At 50.8% G+C, this 23,324-nt stretch overlaps 1 protein-coding gene across 1 annotated transcript in view; it reads right to left on the reverse strand.

The window, feature by feature from the left end:
• Positions 1–23,324, reverse strand: part of GRID1 (glutamate ionotropic receptor delta type subunit 1) — a 701,878-nt gene that overhangs the window by 454,539 nt on the left and 224,015 nt on the right. The window contains exon 4 of the mRNA XM_045878237.3: positions 22,967–23,172. Coding sequence (XP_045734193.1) covers positions 22,967–23,172 — 206 coding nt within the window. The remainder of the gene's footprint in view (positions 1–22,966; positions 23,173–23,324) is intronic.

The raw sequence follows: 23,324 nt of genomic DNA on the forward strand, positions 1-23,324 counted from the left end.
TCCAGAGAATCCTCATGCACGTCCACAGAACGAGGGGTGGCCCAGCTCCCACTCACAACTTCCTGGAACCAATCTCATTGGCCAGTTGTGGGGATACGTATTCTCTTCCCAGGCTCCTCAAGTGAACATCTGTTTTTCTCAAAGCTGTGAATGTCACGTCAAGAATTTCCAATTACCTTCCCCTTGGTTTTATTTAGCATCAGTGTATTGGAGGCATAATTAGTCTGAGATGAAAACCTGTATTGTTCCCTTCTCCTCTGCAATAAAATAGGCTTCCGAATGTGCTAACAGAGAGGATTCTTCTCCAAAAATGATAAACAGCAAGTGAAGGATGAAAGCAGGAGTGAAATACAGATGGATGACAACCGTGGCTGAGCTGGGGCGGGCGTGGGGGACGTGATGGCGGGATCTGCCACCAAGCTCCCGCTTCAAATCTCACCTCCTCCTTGCCTCCTCAGGAGGATGGGCCTTTTCCACAACATAAAAGTGATGCTGATGGAGATGAAAGACCAATTTCCACTGATACGTTTTCTAAAGATCCATCATCAGAAGGAAGCCTCTGGGGGGCTCTGGGGATTGTGGATGTGAAAGTATCGTCAGAATTCTCCCCAGTCCCAGCCATGCTCAGAGCCTGGGGATCTTGGCTGAGATGTGGGCTTCACACTGGCTCACCCAAAATTTTACACAAGTAGAAAATACACGTAGAGTTTGGGTATTCGAGGTACCACGACTCAGAGGCTCTCGCTGACACCAAGTCTTGCGAGAGACTATACCTTTGACAAGCTTCTGACTTTTCAAAGCAAGTCTTCAAGGCTCCTATTCATCCTATTCATGCCATGTCTGCAACGATATCCACTCTCCTCCCATTCTTGCCTTCTTACAGACCCATCCCCACAGAATAGCCAGAAGAATCACAAAAGGGGACACAGATCATGTCATGGCCCTATAAAAATCCTCCATGGATTTTAAGTGCCATGACTCCCCATGGCACTTAAAACCCAACTCCTCACTGGGCTGCAGAGCATGGGTGGCATACCCCCACCTATGTGTCACCCTTTCCCCACCTTATGCTAAGCTCCAGCCACAGAGGCTTTCTTTTTCTGCTCTTCCAACCAGCCACCCTATATTCCCACCTTGAGACCAACCCTTACAAAAGCAAAGGCTCTCACAGTCCTCACTCCACAAATCAGGTCTCAGCTCAAAATGCAGAAAGAATGGCCATGTAGTCGAAAGTGGCTCCAGTCACTCCTTATCACCTCATCCTGTTCCTGTGGAACTCTTCACCTTTGATGTCACCTTGCTTTTGTTTCTTCCTCTTGTACTCACAATGCAGGTTCCATAGGTGAGATGTAGAGACCTCACTTGTCTTATTCCCTCCCATAGCCCAGCACCTTGCAGCATTGCAAAGTATCTGACACACAGGAGGTCCTCAGTATCGATGGACTCAAGATCAGTGAGGGACCTGGTGGGATCTGGCTTATCAAGAGGAACGCAAGGTACACACATGCTATCTTCAGATGACTGAGGGGCTGACATGGGGAAAGAAAAGTAAAATTGTCCTCTAGCCCCGGAACATGGATCCAGGACTAACGGAGAGAAGCCACGAGACAGACTCTGTCTAACATGAAGTAGACGTTCTCACTGTTGAGCTACCCAAAGACAGAATAGGTTTCCTTAGTAGATGGTAAGTTCCCCATCTCTGGACGTATGTAAGCAGAGGCCACTGCTGGAGCCCGTGGACTGGAAGATGAGCATCCTTCTAAGTTCCTGAGTCCACGAGCCATCATCAACATCCACCGTGGTTTCTTCTGTCTCGGTCTTATTGCCGCCAAATGGCAATCCCCTGAGCAAGGGCAGAGACTTGCTCTGTGGCACGGCCCCACAGCACTCACACAGGGCAGGACCGTGGTAATGGACAAAGCACACACATCCATCAGACATGGAAGGCGGTAGATGTGCCCGACTCCCTGGAAGTGAAAGCAGGAGGCTCTAGGCAGGGCCAACTCCCTGGGGCCGCAGGTGGAGGCAGGCACCTTCCTACAGAAGTGAGCTTGGGGCCTCCAGCTCCCTCCCGGGATGCAAGCCTAGAGAGGGAGCAGGGAAGGCGGTAGAACAGGCGGCAGTCATGAATGTGACAACTGCACTCTGATCGCTGATCTCAGGCAGTCCTCCCCACAGCCCGTGAGGGGCTGACAGGACTTCCATTCCACAGACAATGAAACCCAGGCTCAGAAAGGCCAAGCTGCTTGTCCCAAGTCCAACAGTGCATCTGAGGTGCGAGAGGTTGAGCTCAGATCTAACAGACACCACAACCTACGTCCTTGTCACTTGACCCCCCAACAGATCAGTTACTTCCCTTCCAATCAGACCTGTCCAGTTGGAAACATTCTCAAGTCATTCTGCCTTTTCCTATCCCCATCCTCTGAGACACTGGGGCCCCTTACATCCCCCCAGGTTGAGCCCCTCTGAACTGCACTCAGCTCCCTGTTCAACCACCCAGCCCTGGGCCCATTCAGAAGGAAGCTGGTAGAAAGAGCGAGTTCCCACAAAACCCCTCCTCCCAGCCAGGTGCAGGCACAGAGTCCCCTGTGCGTGCCACAGTCTCCTTCCCATCACTTGCCACAGGCGCTCACGGAGGCATTCAGCTCGGATGTGCCGAAGAACCACAGCAGGACGAAGTCACATCTGCATATCCTCCCTCCCGGCCCACTCACGGGATCCAATTATGGCCCCTTATCTTCTCCACTTCCTTGCGCTTCCTAGGATGGTTCCTGAGCTTTCGTGGGGGAAACAAAACAAGGGCAGAAAGAAGGAGGGGAGAGAAAGCGAAGCAACAGCACAGCTGGACTATGCGACACACCTGGAGGGTTTAGGGAGACCATGTCTAGGAAGAGACAAGGGGGAAGGGAGAGACAGAGAGTGCAGATTCTAAGCAGTGTTGCTGTGAATTATGAATGGGATCCTCCGACGGTCTTCAAAGGATACCAGCAGAGAACTGCTAGGCACAACGTCACTTTTCCTGGTTTTCTTCTTAATGTGACTTTACTGAGACGGGGCTGTGTGACAGCACCCATTTCATTTGGATCACAAAGGAACGAAACACTATCTCCTGGGATAGTCCCTAGGACTTACTGTGTTGGATGTATTTAGAATTAGTCATACAAAGAAGCTTAGCTCTTTTTTTTTCCATCTCACAGTAGAGCCGATTGCCCCCACACCACCCCCTGCAAAAAAAAAAAAAAAAAAAAAAAGCCTTTGAATGAAAATTCTGAAACTGTAAAAGTCTATTTTAGTACTCAACTAGGAAAGAATCTGCAAATATATGTAAATACGTTTAATAAAATGTTTGGGTCATGTTAAAAAATTTTGAAGCAGATGAATAAATGAATACATGAATGAAAACCCAAAATCCACTGTTCAGCTCATAACGTCTTAAGTCTTTTTTCCTGCCTGTGTTTGAAATGATAACAGCTAACATTTCCTAGGTAAAACTTTGCTCTGTGTGAGGCACCTTTTTACATGTAGCAAGTCATTTAATCTTGACAACCGTCCTCGAGGTAGGTAGTAACATGACCTGCGTTTTGCAGGTGAGACATTCACCTTAGGTCCCACCATCAGTGAGTGGTAGAGCCAGAAAGCCAACTCAGGAAGACAGCTCCAGACCCATTGCTTAGACACTCTACTAATCTGTGCAGAGATCCAGCTTGCTTGCCAAAAGGGCCTTACAGAGCCAGCTACCGCCCCACTCGGGTCAGCCCCATCCCAGCCACTCCCAGAGGAAGGAGCCTGTGGGCTGTTACCCTGAGAGGCCAAAACGTGGGTATATCTTCTAAGAGCTTCAGGATAAATGGCAGAAAAACCAACCAAATACAGTTGTTGCCTCCTTGGCTATAATCAATAAGTACTCACAAAATTTTATTTCATAGCAACACAACAAGAGGAAAAATAGGTGTATGGAAAGGACTGAGCCTCCAATATTGAGACCGAGGCATGTCTGTATTGCCTCTCCCCCCCCCCAGATTCTATCATGTAAATGCCCCAAAGCAACAATGCTGCTCTCTTTCCTTCTCCCCAAAAGAGTACTTAGGGAAGAGCCCCAAGGTCAACATGTAAAAGTGCTTGTGGGTTTGACTTGAATTGAACTAAGTTGGATTGAATGGCCTTCTCTACTTTGTGGGGAGAGGAACACAGACAAGGCCAAGTGGTCGGGGGCTACGGCTCATGGACAGGAGGCTGAGCCTCACTCACCTGGGAGGCCCAGGCTGAGGCTCACATCAGCCATCCACCAGCCATCAGACTGTCCCTTGGAGCTAGGCCCAGAGGGGCACAGGTGGCCCAAAGAATGAAAGAATGATTCTCAAGGGAACTTTGAGTCTTCTACCACCCTGTCCACCATCAACCCCACAGGCCACAACTAGCTCACGTTCCCTTCAGAAAGAGAATTGGAATTTCCTGTGCCAAAGAATTCCAAATACTCTATACAGATACTCCACCCTCAAGGAGGTAGAACATAACCCCCTATTCCTTCGGAAGTGTGGGCATAGCGACATCTTTCCAAAGAGAACAGTACAGAAAAGGGACAACATAACCTTAGAGCAGACAAACTTGACAAACACTACCTTAGCCCGGTGGTCGAGGTCAACATCAACGGTGATCAGTCATGTTGACAGCACGCACACTTGATATGAAATGATGAGAATGGCAATTTACCTTTGTGGTCTTTCTTCCCCAAACCCATAATGCCAGTCTAATCATGAGGAAATATCAGATAAATCCCAATTAAGGGGTATTCTCCAAAATACCTGACCAGGCCTCCTCAAAACTATTAAGGTCATCAAAAGCAAGGAATGGCTGAGAAACCGTCACAACCAAGAGGGGCCTAAGGTGACAGGATGACTAATGTATTGTGAGGTCCTGGATGGGATCCTGGAGCAAAAAAAAGCACAGTAGGTAAAAACTAAGGAAATCTGAATAAAGCCTAAACTTTATTTTTAATTTTTTATTGTTATGTTAATCCCCATACATTGCATCATTAGTTTTAGATGTAGTGTTCCATGATTCATTGTTTGTGCATAACACCCAGTGCTCCATGCAGAATGTGCCCTCTTTAATACCCACCACCAGGCTAACCCATCCTCCCACCCCCCTCCCCTCTAGAACCCTCAGTTTGTTTCTCAGAGTCCATAGTCTCTCATGGTTTGTCTCCCCCTCCGATTTCCCCCCCTTCATTCTTCCCCTCCTGCTACCTTCTTCTTTTTTTTTTCTAAAGCCTAAACTTTAGTTAACAAAAAATGTATCAATAATGTCATGAATGCGGACACATGTACCATACTAATGTAAATGCTCAGATGGGGGAGACTGGGTGTGACGTATATGAGAACTCTCTGTGCCATCTTTGCAATTTGTCTGTAAATCAGAAACTATTCTAAAATTAAAAGTTTATTTTTAAGAATTGGACTCTCATCCTGAGTTCTATAGACTGTGCTTCCGAAACAGTCCTCAAAAGTGTTTCCTTCTCCCCAGTTATCCCCGACTTCCTCAGTGCTACGTCAACACTCACCCAAATATTGGCACCACCCTTCCTCCCTGGCCCCAGGCCCGCCATCCAATCCGTCACACTCCCTGAGGCCAGTTGCTTTGGCAGCTCAGAGGTGCGGAGGCACACCCATTTGGCATTGGCTCCCTCTGTCTTCAGGATTGCCCCTGATCCCTAGCATGGAATGCAGTGTCCTTTCATAGCCTTGCCCCTACTCCTCCTTGACGTCCCTCTTTTTTTTTTAGCATTTTTTTTAATTGAAGTATAGCTGACACATGGTGTTACATTAGTTTCAGGTGTACAACACACTGAGTCAACAACTCAATAGGTTACGCTATGCTCACAAGTGTAGCTGCCATGTGTCATCACACAAAGCTATTATAATACCATTGGCCATATTCCCCGTGCTGTACCTTTTATCCTCGTGATTTATTCATTCCCTAACTGGAAGCCTGTACCTCCCACTCCCCTTCATCCCTTTTGCCCATTCCCCTGACCCCCCCTCCCCTCTGGTAACCATCAGTTGTATTTATGGGTCTCTTTCTGCTTTTTGTTTTGTTTTGTTTTTTAGCTTCCACATATAAGTGAAATCATATGGTATTTGTCTTTCTCTGACTTATTTCATGTAGCATAATACCCTCTAGATTCATCCATTTTGTTGCAAATGGCAAGATTTCATTCTCTTTCATGGCTAAGTAATATTCCATTACACACACACACACACACACACACACCCAACATCTTCTTTATCCATTCATCTATCAAAGGACACTTTGGTTGCTTCCATATCTTGGCTATTATAAATAATGCTACAACAAGCATGGGGTGCATATATCTCTTTGAATTATTTTTGTTTTCCTTGGGTAAATATCCAGTAGTGCAATTATTTCTATTTCTAATTTATTTGAGGAAACTCTATACTATTTTCCACAGTGGCTACAGCAGTTTGCATTCCCACCGACAATGCACAAGGGTTCCTTTTTTCTCCACATCATCAGCAACGTTTATATTTCTGGGCTTTTTAAGTCTAGCCATTCTGACAGGTGTGAAGTACTTCATTGTGATTTTGATTTGCATTTCCCTGATGATCAGTAATGTTGAACATCTTTTCCTGTGTCTGTTGGCCATCTGGATGTCTTCTTTGGGAAAAAAAAAATATTCAGGACTTCTGCCCATTTTTCAATTGGATTATTTGGGGGGGGGTTTGGTATTGAGTTGTATAAGTTCTTTATTTGTTTTGGACATAAACCCCCTAGGAGATATACCATTTGCAAATAACTTCTCTTGTTCAGTAATTTACTTTTTTGTTTTGTTGATGGTCTCCTTTGCAATACTTTTACATGCCTCTCTCTGGATGATGCCATAGCAAAACATCAATGGCTTTTTCCAAAAAAAAACCTTATCCTCCCGCTGTCCTGTGCGTCCCTTCCATGTTCCTGCATTTGCTGGTCCCTCCCCTGGGATGGCCTCCCCTCACTGTTTTCCCTGGCTGACTTGTGCCTGTCCTTTAAGACTTAGCTCAGACATGGCTTCCTACAGAAAGCCTTCCTTCACCCCAGGATGGATGTGTTGGCTTTGGTGGGCACCCCAATCATCCCTACATTACATCTAGCCCCCACTGTCGATGCTTGCCTACTTGCCATGAGGACAGGCACAATGCTCTCACTGTGTATCTCTCATGCAATCTCTACCAAATGCTTATTTAAGGATGAGTAAGTCTCTAGAGGAAAAAGATGCGGTGAAAAATCATAAGCAGCCACCCAAACCTTTTGTTCTTAGGTATTAAATTACAAATTCTACTCTTCATAACTCCATTATTCTCACTAGAGTCCCATATAACCACATTCCATTATATGGCAATGTAACAGATTACTAGATTTAATAATAACAGGATAATTAATGTCAAGGTATTGCCTGTTTGGACATAAATATTAAATATTACCTTCAGTGTAACTATTCTCTAACTGTGTGCTTACCGGGCTTAGAAACACCAGTTTTTGATGAGAAGTGCCTTTGTCATGAGGGAAGTGACACCAAGGAGAACACCTGGTTTGCAGGCTGCCACGGTCCTCAAGGCGGCACGCCTCCTTCCCGGCTTGAGGTTGGGCTCCCAGCATCCCTGACCCTGAGATGCGCTCCATCTCTCACACACCCCCGTGCAGACCACCATATCTTGCCTTGGTCTGGCTGAGCCGAGGTACTTAGGCAGAGGAATTCCTCAAGGGATCTGTCCAGGCCTATTGGGAGGTCCCTGAGTCACATATCCCTTCATGACCTCATTTTCCCTCCAAAACAAGGAGGAAGAGCAACCACGAGTAGTAAGGGACTCTCAGAGGCGATGACAAGGCAGAGACAGCACAGCTCAAGTCAGGGTGGTGCTATGCTTGCTGTGGAACAGGAAGGCCCCACCTTGGGACTCCATCCTTCTAGCATGCCCTCTCCTCCAGCCACCTCACAAACCTGCCTGGGGTTCCTGCCTTACAGTGACTGGGATTTCATTCTGTGCCTTGATAAAAACACCGCCTCCTGTCAGTCACCTTTAGGCCACTCTCAAATGGTAGGGCCATGAATGTCCACAAAAGCCAAACAGAGGATTCTGTACCCCACCCTAGCCCCTCTCTCACCCTGGATCCAGCCAGGACTCTGGAACAGATAAGTCTAAGCCTCCTCTAGCTCTCTGGAGCACTTATATCAGAGCCCTGGGCCACCCTAAGGCCACCCTGCTGTGAGGAAGCTCAAACTAGCATATCCAGACAAACCACATGAAGAGAGAGAGATGCCCAGCCAGTGTCCAGCTTCTCTGGCCCCTCGCTCTTCCAGATCCAGCCACCATATGACTGACTGCAACTGCATGACGGACTCTGAGCCAAAACCAACAAGCTGAGCCCTTACCAAAATTTTGATTCACAGAAAACATGAGAGATAATAAAAATGATTTTTGTTTTATGTCACAGAGCAGTGGATAACCAGAGCAAAGGTCCAACCTCAGAGCCGCGGTAGTGAACAACCAGCTCTGAGATCCTTCTTCCAGGAGCCAACTTGACTTCAGCTTCCTACACAGCCCTGGTCCTGCCGTGGGACAGAAGGATGGTCTGTCCCTTCCCCAATGTGCTGATGCTCCTGGTGCAAACACCCCCCTGGAACAGTCATTCACACCCCACAACCACAGCCCCACAACCACAGGGATCCCTGGGCCCATTTAACCCCACACAGCAGTGACTCCTGTCCCTAACCTCACTTTCAGCCTTCAAACCAGAAACAAAATAAAAACTGCCTTTGAACACTCTATGATGGGGTAAGACCTCTGGGTTACTCATGTCTCTGAGTAAGACAAAGATGATGCCAAAGGCAGTGATTCTAAAGAGAAGCACAAGCTGCATCATCATCATCATCATCATCATCCCCATTATCATCCTCGCCGTCATCACTGTCATTATCATCATCATCTCCATCATCACCACCACTACCCCCATCATCATCATCATCACCATAACTAGCACCATCATCAGCATCATCAGCATCATCAGCATCATCACTGTCATCATCACCCCCCATCATCATCATCGCCACCACCATCAGCAGCATCACCATCCCAAACCCAGAGAGCGGAGGTCACAGCTGTGGCCACACAGCCATGGCCTAGAACTTACAGGTAATGCTGAGGCCTGGAGGGGGGGGGGGAGCCACAGCTGGGAGCAGCAAAGGATGGGACACATGCGCACACTGTCCCCCGTCATACGCACACACGCACACAAACACACGGCAGTCCAAATGCGTTTACCTATTGGCACAAGTGCAAACGAATAGAAGCCCACAGGTGGCAAGGCCTGCACTGGGCTCTGCAGCTGTCCTCCCCGACGCCCATTAGGGAGCTGAGGAAACTTAGCTGTGGTTGGGTTAGTTTTTGTTGCTGCTTGCCTGAATCCCCTGGTGAAGGATAGAGGAAAGATGGTTCTGCAAAGGGCATGTGCTCTCAGCCCTTCCAGAAGGAGAGTCCTGGGAGCAGCAAGGCAGTCCGTCCCATTGTCACATACATTAATAACATGCAAAGCTCTTTAGGCTGATTGCTTGCTGCTCGCAGGAAGCCGCCGTGGGCGGCTGCCAGGAGGCTGTGCTCACCCCTGAGTACTTGCTGAGTGAGACATGAAGCAGGGGCCCGCCTGATTTCCCACAGCAAGGGCCCATGCAGGGAGCCCCGAATGAGGCCACCCACCAGGGGCCCTGTGCCCTCCCTGTGGCCCCAGCAAGATGAGGGGGCAGAGGGAGCACCTCCCCACCAAGTAGCCCTGCTCAGCTCCACATACATCAGCTCCCTGTGGCCTGACAACTATGATCTACCATTTCCTTAGACTTTACATGTCCCTGAGCTACTTCCTGTAGAGCCAAAGAACGGCAGAGAGGACACCTTTACCCTGGTCCTTTTCCAGATCTTGCTGCTGACCTGCTCACAAACCTTCCCATTAGAGTGAAACCAAGTCCAAAGTCCTACAATGGCCTATGAGGCCTTCTGGGCTCTGACCTCAGGCCCCTTCCCGTGTTCCCTTCCCACCGCTCTCCCCCTGGCTCACCCTGCACCAGGTACATCCTCCTCCTCATGGATCCTCTGGCATGCCAAGTTCATTCCACCCTCAAGACCCTTGCACATGCTACTCCATCTGCTGAAATCGCTCTGTAGCCAGATCTTGCTTGACAGACCCTTCTGGTCTCCTCACAAATACCTCCTGGTCTCTCCACTAACACCTGGTTGCACCATCCCTGACCACCACATCTAAAATGGCATCCCCACCAAACCACTCTCTTCTTACCTTGCTTTGTCTTTCTTCATGGAGGTTATCACTACCTCAATTACTTTGACTTTATCCATTTCTTTATTTAGTGACCACCCCCTGCCTCCACCAGAAAGTCAACTCCTTGAAGTCAGGGCCCTTGTCTGTCTCAGACACTCAGTATCCCCAGTACCTACAGTAGGGCCTGATTCACATTAGCTCCTCAATGAATATTTGATCCATTTGAAGACAAACAAACTGAGACCTGGACAGGCATTAGTCTGTAGGGTGCAGCCTCCCAGGCAAGCATGGGCTGGGCCGGGCTCGGATATTTACTGCCTTGGGCTGTAGGCCCCCTTCCTGTTCTTCTAAACCATATCTCACTCACAAGAAGGGACCAACCTCACCTCTCAGGTGCTTCCCCAGTGCTCAGAAAGGGCCCGGCAGAGTAGGTGCTCAGTGAATCACCAAGTTCATCAGCCAGGCCTTTAAGAAATTGCCCAATTCCCCTTATCAGACTCAGTAGCTCTCCACAGCCCTGGAAAGCTAGAACACCCCTAAACAGAAAGCTACCCTCCCCGGGACAAGGAACCAGCAACAGCACTGTGGAGCACTGTGAGGGGCAGAGATCAAAACCCAACGATGACCCTCTGTCTAAAGAGTTGACCTCCACATGCTTAAAAACCAAGATCTTCCCGTAAATATAAAGAAGGGTCCTAAGGCAGGTCAGCAACACCCTGGTACCAACCAGCAAGGACAAGAGTACTAGCTGCACAGAAAACGAGGGGGGTGCCTGGAGGATCCAGGAGAGAAACAGGAACTCTCGGGGAACACTGCACTAAGGATGATTGCCAGTGCCTAGTGAGAAAGCCCTGGAAAAAGAGAATGGGGCTCCCTCCATGCCATTCCCGTATTTAATATGCTTAAGTTGATGGTGTATTAAGCCATAAATCAGATGTTGTCACTCAATAATCTGCAAGCCTTATCAGCCCTGACACAGGCAGAGCTGGCCAAGAGAGAGCTTAGAATTTTTGTCATTAGTTGCCAACATTTAAAAATTAAGAGATTTCGCAGGAAAGTCCAGATTTCTGGCTCCTTTTGAGACACAGAAAGCACTGGCCATACCAGGCCTTCACTTGGGAACCTCAGTGGAGCCTGCCTGACTATCCCCTTCAGGGAAGGATGGGCTCCCCCAAGCACCCACAGTTGCTATACTGCTGGCCCTTCTTACAGCCAACGTGCTCTACACTGTAATATTCCTGCGTGGTTGTCGTGGGCCTTCAGATCTGTGACTTGGCTGTACCTGGCTGGCATTCCAAAGGGAGGCTTTGGCCATTCTTTTTTTTTTTAAGATTTTTATTTATTTATATATTTGAAAGAGAGCAAGAGAGGGAGAGAAAGCACAGAGGGAGAGGGAGAAGCAGGCTCCACTGAGCAGGGAGCCCAATGTGGGACTCAATCCCAGGACCCTGGGATCATGACCTGAGCCGAAGGCAGACACTTAACGACTGAGCCACCCAGGCACCCCAGCTTTAGCCATTCTTATCTGATCCTCCAGTTGTCTTCAAAAGCCCCAAGTTACCCAGTACCCAAGAGTGGTTCACGTGGTTACGTGGACTGGATGGACCCATGGGGCCACTGTAGAGCAGCAAGAGAACAACAGACACACAGCTCCCTTGCCCACCCCGTGGGCCCTGCTAGCCATGGAGTTGTCTCCAACTGGGTGCTCACGGCTGGGCACCGGTTCTCTGGCTCGTGGTTCTTCCCGAGGGTGAGAGTTCCCCCCAGTTAAGCTTGCTAGCTCTTTAGGAGCAGGGCCCGTGTCTTTCTCCCCCAACGAACTCGCTGCAAGGGGTCCAGGGAAAGGGGCCCATTCACTGTGTCTTGGTGATGGCTGAGAAAGGAGGGTTCCTCAGCTCAAAAGTAACTCTGCAGGGGGAAAGCACCAGCAGCTCTTCCTCCTTCTGTCAGCCCCGCCACCAGCAGCCCTGAGAAGCCACCAGCCGCTGTGCCTGCTTGGACAGGCGAGCGAGAGCCCAGATGAGAGGTGCCCTGGGCGCTCCCGCCTGCTCCTGGGCAGGACCTGCACGTGCCCAGCCAGCACAGGGAGCCTCGGGTGTGGGGAGGGGGGGTGCACTGAGAGGCCCCCTGCATCCCCAGCCCCCGCCCCCGCCATGTATTCTGACATCTCTCCAGCTCAATCCCAGCTACCCTGGCTAAGGGCTGTGAGCATCTTGTCACATTTTGCTAGCACCATCCCCTACCACCCGGGGTGCACCCTGCATCCGGTTTTCCTCACCTGGCTCTGGAAGCTATGCTTTCCCACAGAGAATCCGTGAGGCCCCGTCCCGCCAGGCTGGCCATAGCACGGCTCCTCGAGCCATTAACACATCCGCCCTCGACCTCAGCGGCACAGGCTGGTTCTACAGTCTCAGCCAGACGCTCTGCACAGACGCAGTCCAAAACCACCATTCACAGACTACAGCCCTGCACTGGGCCTTCTTGGGACTTTATCTCATTTAAATCCCACAGCAACCCTCAGGGAAAGTAGTATTATCCCAGGCTACAGACCAGTAAACAGGCTCAAAAAGATGGTGCCAGCAGGGAGCTGGGGCCTGTGTGTCTCCAGAGGCAGTACCCCTCCTCCATGTTACCAGCAGCCCTCACCCCTGAGGAAGCACCCCTGTGCCCCCGCCTAAGCAGCTAAAGTTCTCAGATTTCCTCCGCAAGGAAAGGGATCAGTGGGGTGTGGGAAGGAGAAGGGAGAAAAAGGGGACACACTCAGGTCTTCTGCCCCATCCCTTGTGGCCGAAATTAAAGTAGTTCATTTCCCGCCATATGGTAGGAGCCCAACCTCTGCACTCAGCACCTGCCAGGGTACCAGGGCTTTGTGGATGGAGTGGGGTGGGATACATGCATGTTTCTCCTGCTACCCGTTTTCCTCAACATCCCACTTCCATCTGGTTCTTTCCTCCCATACCTTCACACAGCTCTGTCACAGCAACTTCTTTCTCCCCAATCTCCATGGCTCCAATCGTGCCCTTGTCCCTGGCTTTCTCCCTGACATCGCTCATGGACGCAGATACCGAAGACATGCAAGTAACACACTGTGGGGAGGGAGATGCCACAGCAAACAGCTGAGAAATGAGCATCAGACACGCCTGTTAATAGTCCATCAACCATGCCCACTTCTCTCCTTTGGTCAATCAACCCAGCAGCAGGTCACAATAAGAATCCCCAATGTCAACCACTAGTGCATTTCAAAACTGGGAACGTTGACCTAGCCTGGAGTCAATAAGATTTTTCATTTTTCTCGATGCTCTAAGTGCTCCATATCCTTAAATTTTCTAAGACTTATCTGTCTCCCTGTCTATACAACAGTTACTGGGAACCCTCGGGTGGCCAGGCCTATGAAAGAGAGAAAAGAGGAGACCTATACTCAAGAAAATTCCCCATGCTTAATTCTTAGAGGAACCTTGTGGGTCAAGCATCATTTTAAATCCACTGTACAGATGGGGAAGCAAAGCTCAGAAAGCTGCAGGGTGAGGACATGGGACCTGAACCAGGTCTGTCTGGAACTCGGCCCCATTGACCACACTGCAGAAGGGTTAAGTAAATGCCCTCAGACTCTCTGGTGACCTTGGAGTCTCATGGAAGCTGCTCTTCTGGTTACCAAGGAGGGAGGTACAGGCAGCCTGTGCATCCCCTCATACCCTCTGCAGGTGTGTTGGCAGAGACAGGACCGTGGGGTCCGGGGGGGTGGACTGCGTTCCCCACATGCTCTCTCAAAGGTGCCCAGTCCACCTTCCTCCATCCCACATGCTCCTCAATGGCAATGTTCATCAAGTCCCACCCTTTGCCATGTTCTGGGAGGAAAATGGGCTTCCCTTGATCTGTCAAGGACAACAAGTTCCCAATGGCATGTAGTGGACAGAGCCGGGCTGTGAGTCGAGGAGTTCTGAACTCACATCCCAGCTGTGCCACTAGACCTGGGAGCATGAGCAGGTCCCTAAACCCCCAGTTTCCAATGCTCTGTAACAGCCCTTCCTTCCTAGCATTGTGGAGATGAGGTGAGTCAGGGAGTCTGCATAAGCACACTTGGTAACTAAAGGTCTGTTCCATCTCTCCCTCTGGTCCACAACCCTCTCCTCACCACATTCACCCCAAAGTTGAGGCAGCTTGAAACAAAGTAGGAGAAAGGAGGTACGTGGTCCCCATCACCCACAGAGCTGCAGGACACCTGCTTGCTCCTGGGAAGCTCATCTGCCCACTGGGGCAGAGCAGACAGATTAAAAATGGCCCCAACTCACCCCCCAGTGGTGTACCTACCCCCTTTACAATGTGCCTTTGCACTTCCCCCACGAGGAGTTTCCCAGGAGGCTCCCTCCCCTGCCCCTTAAATCTGGGCTGACCTCTTGGCTTGCTTTGGCCAAGAGATATACAGAAGCAACAAGACACCAGGTCTGAGCCCAGGCCTCAAGTGGCCCCGAGCACTTGCATTTGCCCCTTGGAACTCTGCTGCTGTCATATGAATAAGTGTGGGCTAGCGTGTGTGATGATGAGAGGCCCGCAGCCTGGTCACCCCATCACCCTAACACACAGCCAGCCAACTGCTCTCCTAACCAGCCAGCTGCAGCTAAATGGCCAGCTGACCAAAGAGGCATCCACAAGCGCAGACAGGATCAGCTGTGTATGACCCAGGTCTGCTGGCTGTGAGACTAATGAGTAACAACAAAGGCTCATTGTTTCACGACACCGAGTTCGGGGGGGATTGTTACGCCGCATCAGCTAACTGATGCAGAGGCCTTCTCGCCTCCAAGCTGACGGGCAGCTTGGGCACAGGTGGCAGGGGACCGAGGCCAAGTTCTTGATGGCACCAAGCGAAGGCTCCATGTGGGAGCGTGCAGGGGATGGCAACAGATGTGGGCTGCACAGCACCGAGAGCTTCTCTGAGATGAATCCAGGCAACTGGGATAACCTCGCCTCACCTCTGCCTCTCTTGATGCGGCTCAGCCTTTCTCCGGCTTCCTGCGGCGCTGGGTTGATTCTGCTGCTGCTTCCCCACTGGGCTCCCCTCCTCAGCCCTTCAGTCAACAAATGAGCTGACTCACCACCTCAGGGGAGGCCCCCCAAGCTGAACACCCTCGGGGATCCAGGAGCAGAAAGGGTAACTGAGTCATTCCGCTGCTGCAGGCTGTTTCCCTTTGTCAATGCCTATTTCTCAGGCCTGCTGGCTCCCCAGCCAAAGGGGCTACTGCTAATAAGCCGCAGAGATGCCCACAGGGAGGAAGCGACACTTTGCTAGCTATTTAATGGCCCACGAAGGAAGGGCAGAACACCAGGTATCTCCAGGCCCATGCTTCAGGTTCACGATCTCACTCTTTGACCCCAGGAAGGAGCAGACAGTCATCCTAGGTAGCCACGGAAGACCTTCCTGAGCCCCAGGAATGGAGTGGCGTGATTCAAGATGCAACTCAAAATAGAAACAGCATTCAACCAAAAATAACCAGAAGACCCAGCAACTTTCAAGCATTTTCCCTTGATGAGGGCTTGGATGCTCCTTTGAAATATTAAAAATCAAACATTAAATTCTTTCAAAACACCGGTTTACTCAGGTTCCCCTGCTAGGCCAGAGCATCAAGAATGCGTTTGGTCAGCCCTTCTACAAAATGTTTGCGCACGTGCGAGGCAAAGGTCAAAGCTCCTGGGATTCCACCCTTCACCCACTCGTGTGTCAACCATCATCCACAGGCTCTGAAAAGGTGATTCAGAAAGATGAACATGTCCCAGCACCTGCCCTCACATGTTCCTAGGTCCCATGGGGAGGGGAGTACAAAGAGTCACCACACAAGTGGTGGGTACCGTGCGGGCCCTGGGATGATGGGGGCGATAGAGGCGTGCTCAGAATGTGGCAGGTCCCACAGGGAGGGAACCCACGAAGGCCTCCCCAGCACGCACGGGGATTTGCAAGGATTGAGGGACAGAGAAGGAAGGGGACAGTGGCCATGTAGAGTCTCTATTCTCAGTCAGGCCCCAAGTCTCAGTTGCCTTGAGCATCCCTGAGCAACAAACCTACCAGAACAAACTCAACACAGTATCTTTTCCTCATGAGCTCATGTCTAAGAATTTCTAAGGGGAAAAAATGAATTTCTCAGACTCATAGCACTTTTGCTGAAGTACTAAGGCTTTAAAGTCCGTAAACAGTAGGATATAATTAAATGTAAATGCAGGGCCACATTTAAAAATTAATCTTCTATAATTAATTAGTAATTTAAAATATTCTGGTAAATGATACTTAAATGGCACAGAATTATCCTAGCTCTGAGTGATAAAGTCACCTGCTGAAGATTTACCATGTTGGAGTAAGAAATATTTGCATATATCATGTGGGACAACAGAACACTGAGATTACTTAATTTTCCTTTGCTGTAAATGTAGTAAAAAGCACAGTCTTTATATTTAAATTGTGGGAGCAAACTCACTCACTGCAGCAAACTCTGAGAAGCAATTGATTCAAAGCCAGGAGCTAACCCAGGTTGTGCTTCTAGTAAAGATTAAACTGGCCTCCAGCCACACTCCCTGCCTGGGAAGCCAGTCTGGGCAGGGGTGAGGAGGGATATTGGGAGTGGCCCTTTCCACCTCTGTCCTTTCTATTCACCTGTTCCTGGCAATCTGGGTGAAAGGTGACCCCCACTCCCAGAGCAATGGGGAGCTGTCCTACCCATAGGCTGTTCCCTCACTGTTTTTTCTCCCACCCTTCTTGCCGCAATAAGAGATCACTGATATCTGTCTAACTGCAAAGGTAACTGCCATGTCTTTCCCAACAATGCAATGCCTTCCCCAGACTGCTCTGACACCAGCAATGCCTTTATCCTGGTGTGTGTGTGTGTGTGCGTGTGTGCGTGTGTATGCGCACACATGCATATCTAGTGTAGGTCTGCATAGGTTGGCGGGGGGGGGGGGGGCGGGTCCCTGTTAGACTGTGTTCATCTGAGGGTCTGCTTGTACCAGCTATTTGGCTGGTTAGCAGTACCACTGTATCAGCCTGTGTATGTGTGTATGTGTGTCTGTGTGTATGTGTGTGCACATATGTGCACACATGTCCAGTCTCCCATACCAACATGCCCTGCTGCTTATGGTCAGTCCTCTCTACATACTGCTCTCCCCTACTCTGTGCCAAAGCTGGGCCTGGGAATGTCCCACCTACAGGAGCAGCCACTCCTGTTTGCTGACCCACCCAGGCCAAAGGCAGGGTTCTTAAGCAAACTTAAGCCTTCCCAAAAGCAGTTTTAAGACCAAAGCCTTGGGGCACCTGGGTGGCTCAGTTGGTTGGGCGACTGCCTTCGGCTCGGGTCATGATCCTGGAGTCCCGGGATCGAGTCCCACGGCGGGCTCCCTGCTTAGCGGGGAGTCTGCTTCTCCCTCTTACCCTCCCCCCTCTTGTGCTCTCTCTCTCTCTTTCTCTCTTTCAAATAAATAAATAAAATCTTAAAAAAAAAAAAAAAAGACCAAAGCCTTTAGATCATGATGGATTTCCACCTTAACTGTTTTCCATCAATGTCCCCCACCAAAGCCTTTGCTGACAGGCTAGCCAGGGGCTTGAAGACAAGCTGAAAGGCAATCAAGGCACACACAAGAAAACCTAGCTTCGAGCTCTTTCTATTGGAAGGGAGAAATATAAAATCTCCATGCATTTATTCCCTCAGCAGCCACTGTGGGCCAGCCTCGTGCTGCTCTTGGAAGATACAAAGGTGGGCGCCACCCTGTCCCTGTCCATGAGGGGCACACTTTCTTGTGGGATGCCCAATATCTACAGGCCGCACAGAGCTGGACAGTGCTCAGGCTGCAGGGCCTGGCAGGCTGCTCTGTCTGCCTCATGAACCATGAGCAAGGAGTGGCAACTCTTCTCCATAAAGCACATAAATGTTCCAAATAGTTCAAGTTTTCTACTCTTTCCAGCAAAACAGAAGAGGCAGAGAGGGAAAGGAGAGGAGGAAACAAAGAGGATACAAAAAGGAAAGAGGGAAGCCTAGATACAACTAGAGACAGGGGCACAGAAATGACAAGTGAGAGTCCTAGGGTGCCTCCCACCCCATGCCCAGAGGAGGCCTCAGTGGATGAGAGACCCGGGGCATGAACACTCAGCCAACCACTGGGAATGCCCAGCAGGACTGTGGTCATGGTATGTAACCACAATAGTCTACGTCATGTCAGGTCTCCAGGAGGAGACACCACCTCTGTGTCCCCCACCAGTACTTTATATGGTTCCTGGTCTGTAGTAGGCACCCAATCTGTACTAAATGAATGGGTGTTTAGGTGGGCGGATGGATGGAAGGATGGAAGGACAGATCGATAGATGGATGCATGGATGAACAGAAAGACACAGGGACAGATAATGGACAGATGGATGGAACCTCCTCCAGGAAGATGAGATGAAGCCCAGGGCCAAAACTGAGTGTGCACTGGAGGTCTCGCCATCAAATCCAGCCTGAAGAAGAAAGAAGAGTAAGACATACATAACCCTCTCAGCACTGGAGCCATGGTTATGGAGTGCACTGTAAGCTCTTAGCTTCAAAGACCCCAAAAGGGGCCCCAAGAACAAACTGGTCCTAAAGTTCAGACTCTCTACCCTGGATTAGGACCCCTTCCTGCTGATACCCCAGCCTCAGCCCCAGCCACTCCCCACCCAGTACACCAATATACTAGGGCTCTCCAGACCCCTGTCCCCCAGCCCCCACCTTGGCCATGGGGCCATTCCTGCAGACCCAGCCCCGGTGTCACCCACTCCAGGAAGCATCCCTGACTCTCTGGCCACCCCCCACGTCTCCCCGGCCAGAGGGAACTGCTCCATCCTTGGCGTTCTCACAGAACCTGGTCCACAACTCTGTGCTGACAGGCAAAGGGGTCTGTTTATACCTCCATCCTCCCTATCAAGCTGGGAGCCGCAGTTGAGCAGGGACAATAGCCTCAGGGCCCAGCACAGAACTTGGCACAGCACTCGGGCTCATTAAATACTAGAGAAATGAAAGAAGGAACCTAGGAGCAGAAGGGAGAAGGCTCCAACAGCCACAGACAGGATTCCCAGGCAAAGCCTCTGCCCTCGGCCCCTCTCAGGACCCCCACGGCCCTGGAGTGAGGAGAGCACACCCCCATCCCCACCTACCCTGCCTGGTGATTCAGGCCAACAGGCTATATGAGGAGAGCATCCTAGTGGGTATCGCTGCCTGCTGAAGCCCCACTTAGCGGTCAATGGTCTAGAGACAAACAAAAGCCCAGCTGAGGATAGAATGTGTTCAACTCACTTCCCAGTTGGGGTGATTAAAAAGTGCCATCTACCCTTACTGGGAGCTCCACTGCCAAACCCAGAGCAGAACAGGCCCTGCTGGAAGAAGGGTTCTCTATGGCCTGTGCCCTCAGCAGGACCCAAGGCCACCCCACAGTGGGCTCCAGGTCCAGGACCAGAGTGCTGTCCCCCCCCCGAGCCCAGTCTCCCCAAGGGGAGTCTTTTAAAGGCAATACACTGATGTGGTGGTTGTTTAGACTATGATGAAAAGATTTCAGAGCAAGGAATGTGGATTCGAGACTGAGCAACGGAAGGTGAGGGGATCTTGAGATGGGACCTATTACCTGAGCCCATGCCCCCATTCCCACCCAGTGCCTCAGCCTGCTTGCACCCCTGCCACTCACCCACTACCAAGGCCAGACTCCCCAAGCCCCCAGCCCCCAGCCAGGATGGCCCCTCATCAAGAGGGATCCCAGAGAGGCTGGTGGTACACAGGCCCCCAGGCTGAGCCCCCGCAGTGGATGCATGCATCCTGGACACTGGGCAGAGAAGCAGCTCCCAGCAGAGCACGTGGACAGCCTGGCGCTCCCCAGGCAGCCAAGTCTGTGTCCTCCAGAATTTGTCACTAACGATAGTGAAAGTGCCAGCCTTCCCAACAGATTCACATGTGGCAACATGGAGAAGATTCGAGCAGCACTGTCTTCCTCCCTCCTCCCGTCAGCCAGGCTTTCTGAGTGGGCAAGGGAGAAGTTACAGTCCACAGAGCAGCGTACCCCACCCCCACTGCAGCTCATATACGCTAGTCCTGATTGGGTACACAAGCCACCTGTCGTCAGTAGCACTGTGGCTCTGAGGCCATTTACTGGCCCATAGCAGTGTTTTGAGTTTCATAAAATTCAGGACATGTCCTGGCAGTGGATCAGCGTTATGAACACCTTCTGTCCTTGTCACAACAAAGGAGAGGCTGGGTCAGTCTGCTGGAAAAGCCCGAGCTGTGCCTCCAGGCAGTGAATGAAGTTTTTGTGCTGGGATGGCGTGCCCAGGTCTCTCCCAGGGGACCTCCTGGGCTAGCCAGCCGTCCAGGTCACGCTCCCCGCCAGAGTCCGGAAGTCCCTCCCTCCCTCAAAATTCTTTGAGCATAAGCACCCTGAAAACCTCTGCCAGACCGTGGCACACCATATTTACCCACCACCATCATCACAACAATATGGCAGCCAGGGCTCTGGAGGCAGTCACAGCTGGACTTGACTCCGCCCAATCCCCCTAGTGGCCACTCACGGGACCTGAAGCAACAGTGAACTTCCTGGACTTCAGTTGCCTCATATGCAAAGTGTGAGCATTAGAGAAAGCACACAAAAGGCCAGGACCACCCCCAGCCCCAGCCCCCACCCCCAACATGAAATCAAAAACCAAGACTCTGACCAGCTGGAGCTGAAGGCAACAAACCCCAAGTGCCGTCCTCCCCCGCAGTCTCTGGCCACCCCTCCCAGGGGCTTGTCACTCTTGCCCAACACTAAGAGTAGCCACTCCTGGGGCATCTCCAGCTCAGCAGCCCCCAGCAAAGCCAAGGTTTTGCAAATGCAGGCGGGGGGATCAAGAAGGCACCAGGCCAAAGCCAAGCCAAGTATTTCCAACACTGCAGGAGTTTGCATAATTAACCACTTGGAAATAGTATCTTTAGGCCAGTCTTGTTTACATGTTAAATACTTGCAGGGCCTAGAAACAGAGCAAGGGCTGAATTCATCTAGAAGGGAAACAATGAATATGGAAATGAAAGAGAACAGATGTTTTTCTGAGAAGCTAGGTACCACATGCTTTACCATGGCTCTTGTCTCCTTCATCCCTACTTTACAGAGGAAGAAGCTGAGGTCACCAAAGTGAGGCAAAACAGCCAAGGGCACAGCAACAGTAAGTGGAGAAGCCGGCACTTGACCCCAAATCTGTTGAACTTCAAAGCCAATATCCTTCCCACTCCCAAGCTTCACGGCAGGGCAGTGGCAAGGCAGAAAGGAAGCAAGGACAGGAGGTGAGGGATTGGCGAGAAGAGAGATGGAGAAGGCGGGCAACCGGATTAACGGATACCATCCCGGGAGCCGGCTCCGGCCAGGGGAATTTAGCAAGGAGAAGAGCCCTCCTGTGAGCAGACGCTGGCACACACGCTGCTGGGAACATTCTGAGAAAGCCTGGACACATTAGTGCTGCTAATCCTAGGCTGCCCATTACTGGCCTGAATCACTTCCTACAGGGAATCGTGTTCCAGAGAAAATGCCGAGTGCCGACAGGACATCACAGCCTGGCTGACCACCAGCGTGATCCGGGGCCTGATTAGCCAAGGGCGGCAGGGCTACCAGCCAATTGCACCAAATTAAGCATTCCGAATTTTACGTTCTCCAGCAGTGGGCTTCGTGCTGGTTCCTGATGCATAAGGTAGCATTTTGAGTAATAATTAATTAGAGGGGAAAGCGGAATAAGCAAACCAAAGTACTTCAAATGGAATTAGTATAATTCTGCCTTTCTCTTCACTTTCCTTTCAATCAGAGAGAGCCAAGTAGGTGAATGGGGTTGGAGAGGAAATCGCAGACAGCATTTGGCCACCCTGTGACCCCTTGGGCCACCCCTGTTCCCAGGCACACCACGCCCCCAGCACATTCCCCTCCCCCACCCCCGCCCCCATGCCCCCCTCCCCCACAAAAACCAACCCAGGCCAGACAGGGACCTGCCAACTCCAGCTGGTCACCTTTCTGCCATCAGGCCACCAGGGCTGGCACCATCAGCCAGCTCAGAGCGTATTTCTAGTTGTCTATTCTCAAGTTACTAAATTCTTTGTTAAACTGGTGGGCCCTGTCTTCCTTGGAAGGCCCTAACCCCTAATAAAGCCATTAAAGAAAAAAAATCACTGGTTAGCTCAGGTACCAAAAATATCAGCCCGTGCACCAAGTATCATTTGGTAATATGCAACCGACACCTCCTCCAGGTGCTAGCAAATACCAAAGGCAGAGCTGCCCACCTCTGCAGAAACCTGGAAATTTATTTTATCCCTAAAGGCTTACACCTGCCAACAAAGAGGGGAAAATTAAAACAGCAAAGATACAAACCAACAACAGCCTGAGTTTTGCCTCCAAAATCTCCGGCAGTCACTTGTAAATAGGCTTCCTGCTAGCTGCCCCCAGCCCCTCACTGTCTAAGTAGGCCTTGGGTTACCTGTTAGGGACCAGTCAGGAGCCAAGTTGTGCTCGGGATCGAACTCTTTCTGGCTTGTGTCGTAGACCCAACACCTAGGAGTCCCCACATCCATTTTGGCTATGCACGAGTGGACTGCACCTGTGGTCCACCGTGGCACCCTGGGCAGAGGCTCCTGTGGCCCCAGGCCCCACCACCTACCTCGTTGATGAAGGAGTGGGCCCCCTGCGGGCTGAGCAGAAGGATGGCGCGGCGTAGCGTGTCTCGGTAGCGGTTCAGCTCCTCCGTCTTCATGGTGGTGAAGAGGCTGGTGAACACGTGGCTAATGTTCTTGTCCACCTTTTGTAAAGAGACGTCAAGGCCCAGCCTCGAGGCCTGATCCAGAAAGCTTTGGAGCCCACGGATATCTGAGCAGCGGAGAAGGGGGAGGAAAGAAGGATCTTTAAGCATGAAGGATCTACCCCAATGCTCCCCACTAGATACAGGCTGCTGCCATAAGCCAGGGCTCACGTCTGCCTCAGTGACCACTGAACAGAGGTTAGAAAACATCGACACATCT

The sequence above is a fragment of the Mirounga angustirostris genome, unplaced genomic scaffold (genome assembly GCF_029215605.1).
Source record: "Mirounga angustirostris isolate CCGP_5_RB_7025 unplaced genomic scaffold, mMirAng1.0.hap1 SCAF_6, whole genome shotgun sequence".
Taxonomy (NCBI): Eukaryota; Metazoa; Chordata; class Mammalia; order Carnivora; family Phocidae; genus Mirounga; species Mirounga angustirostris.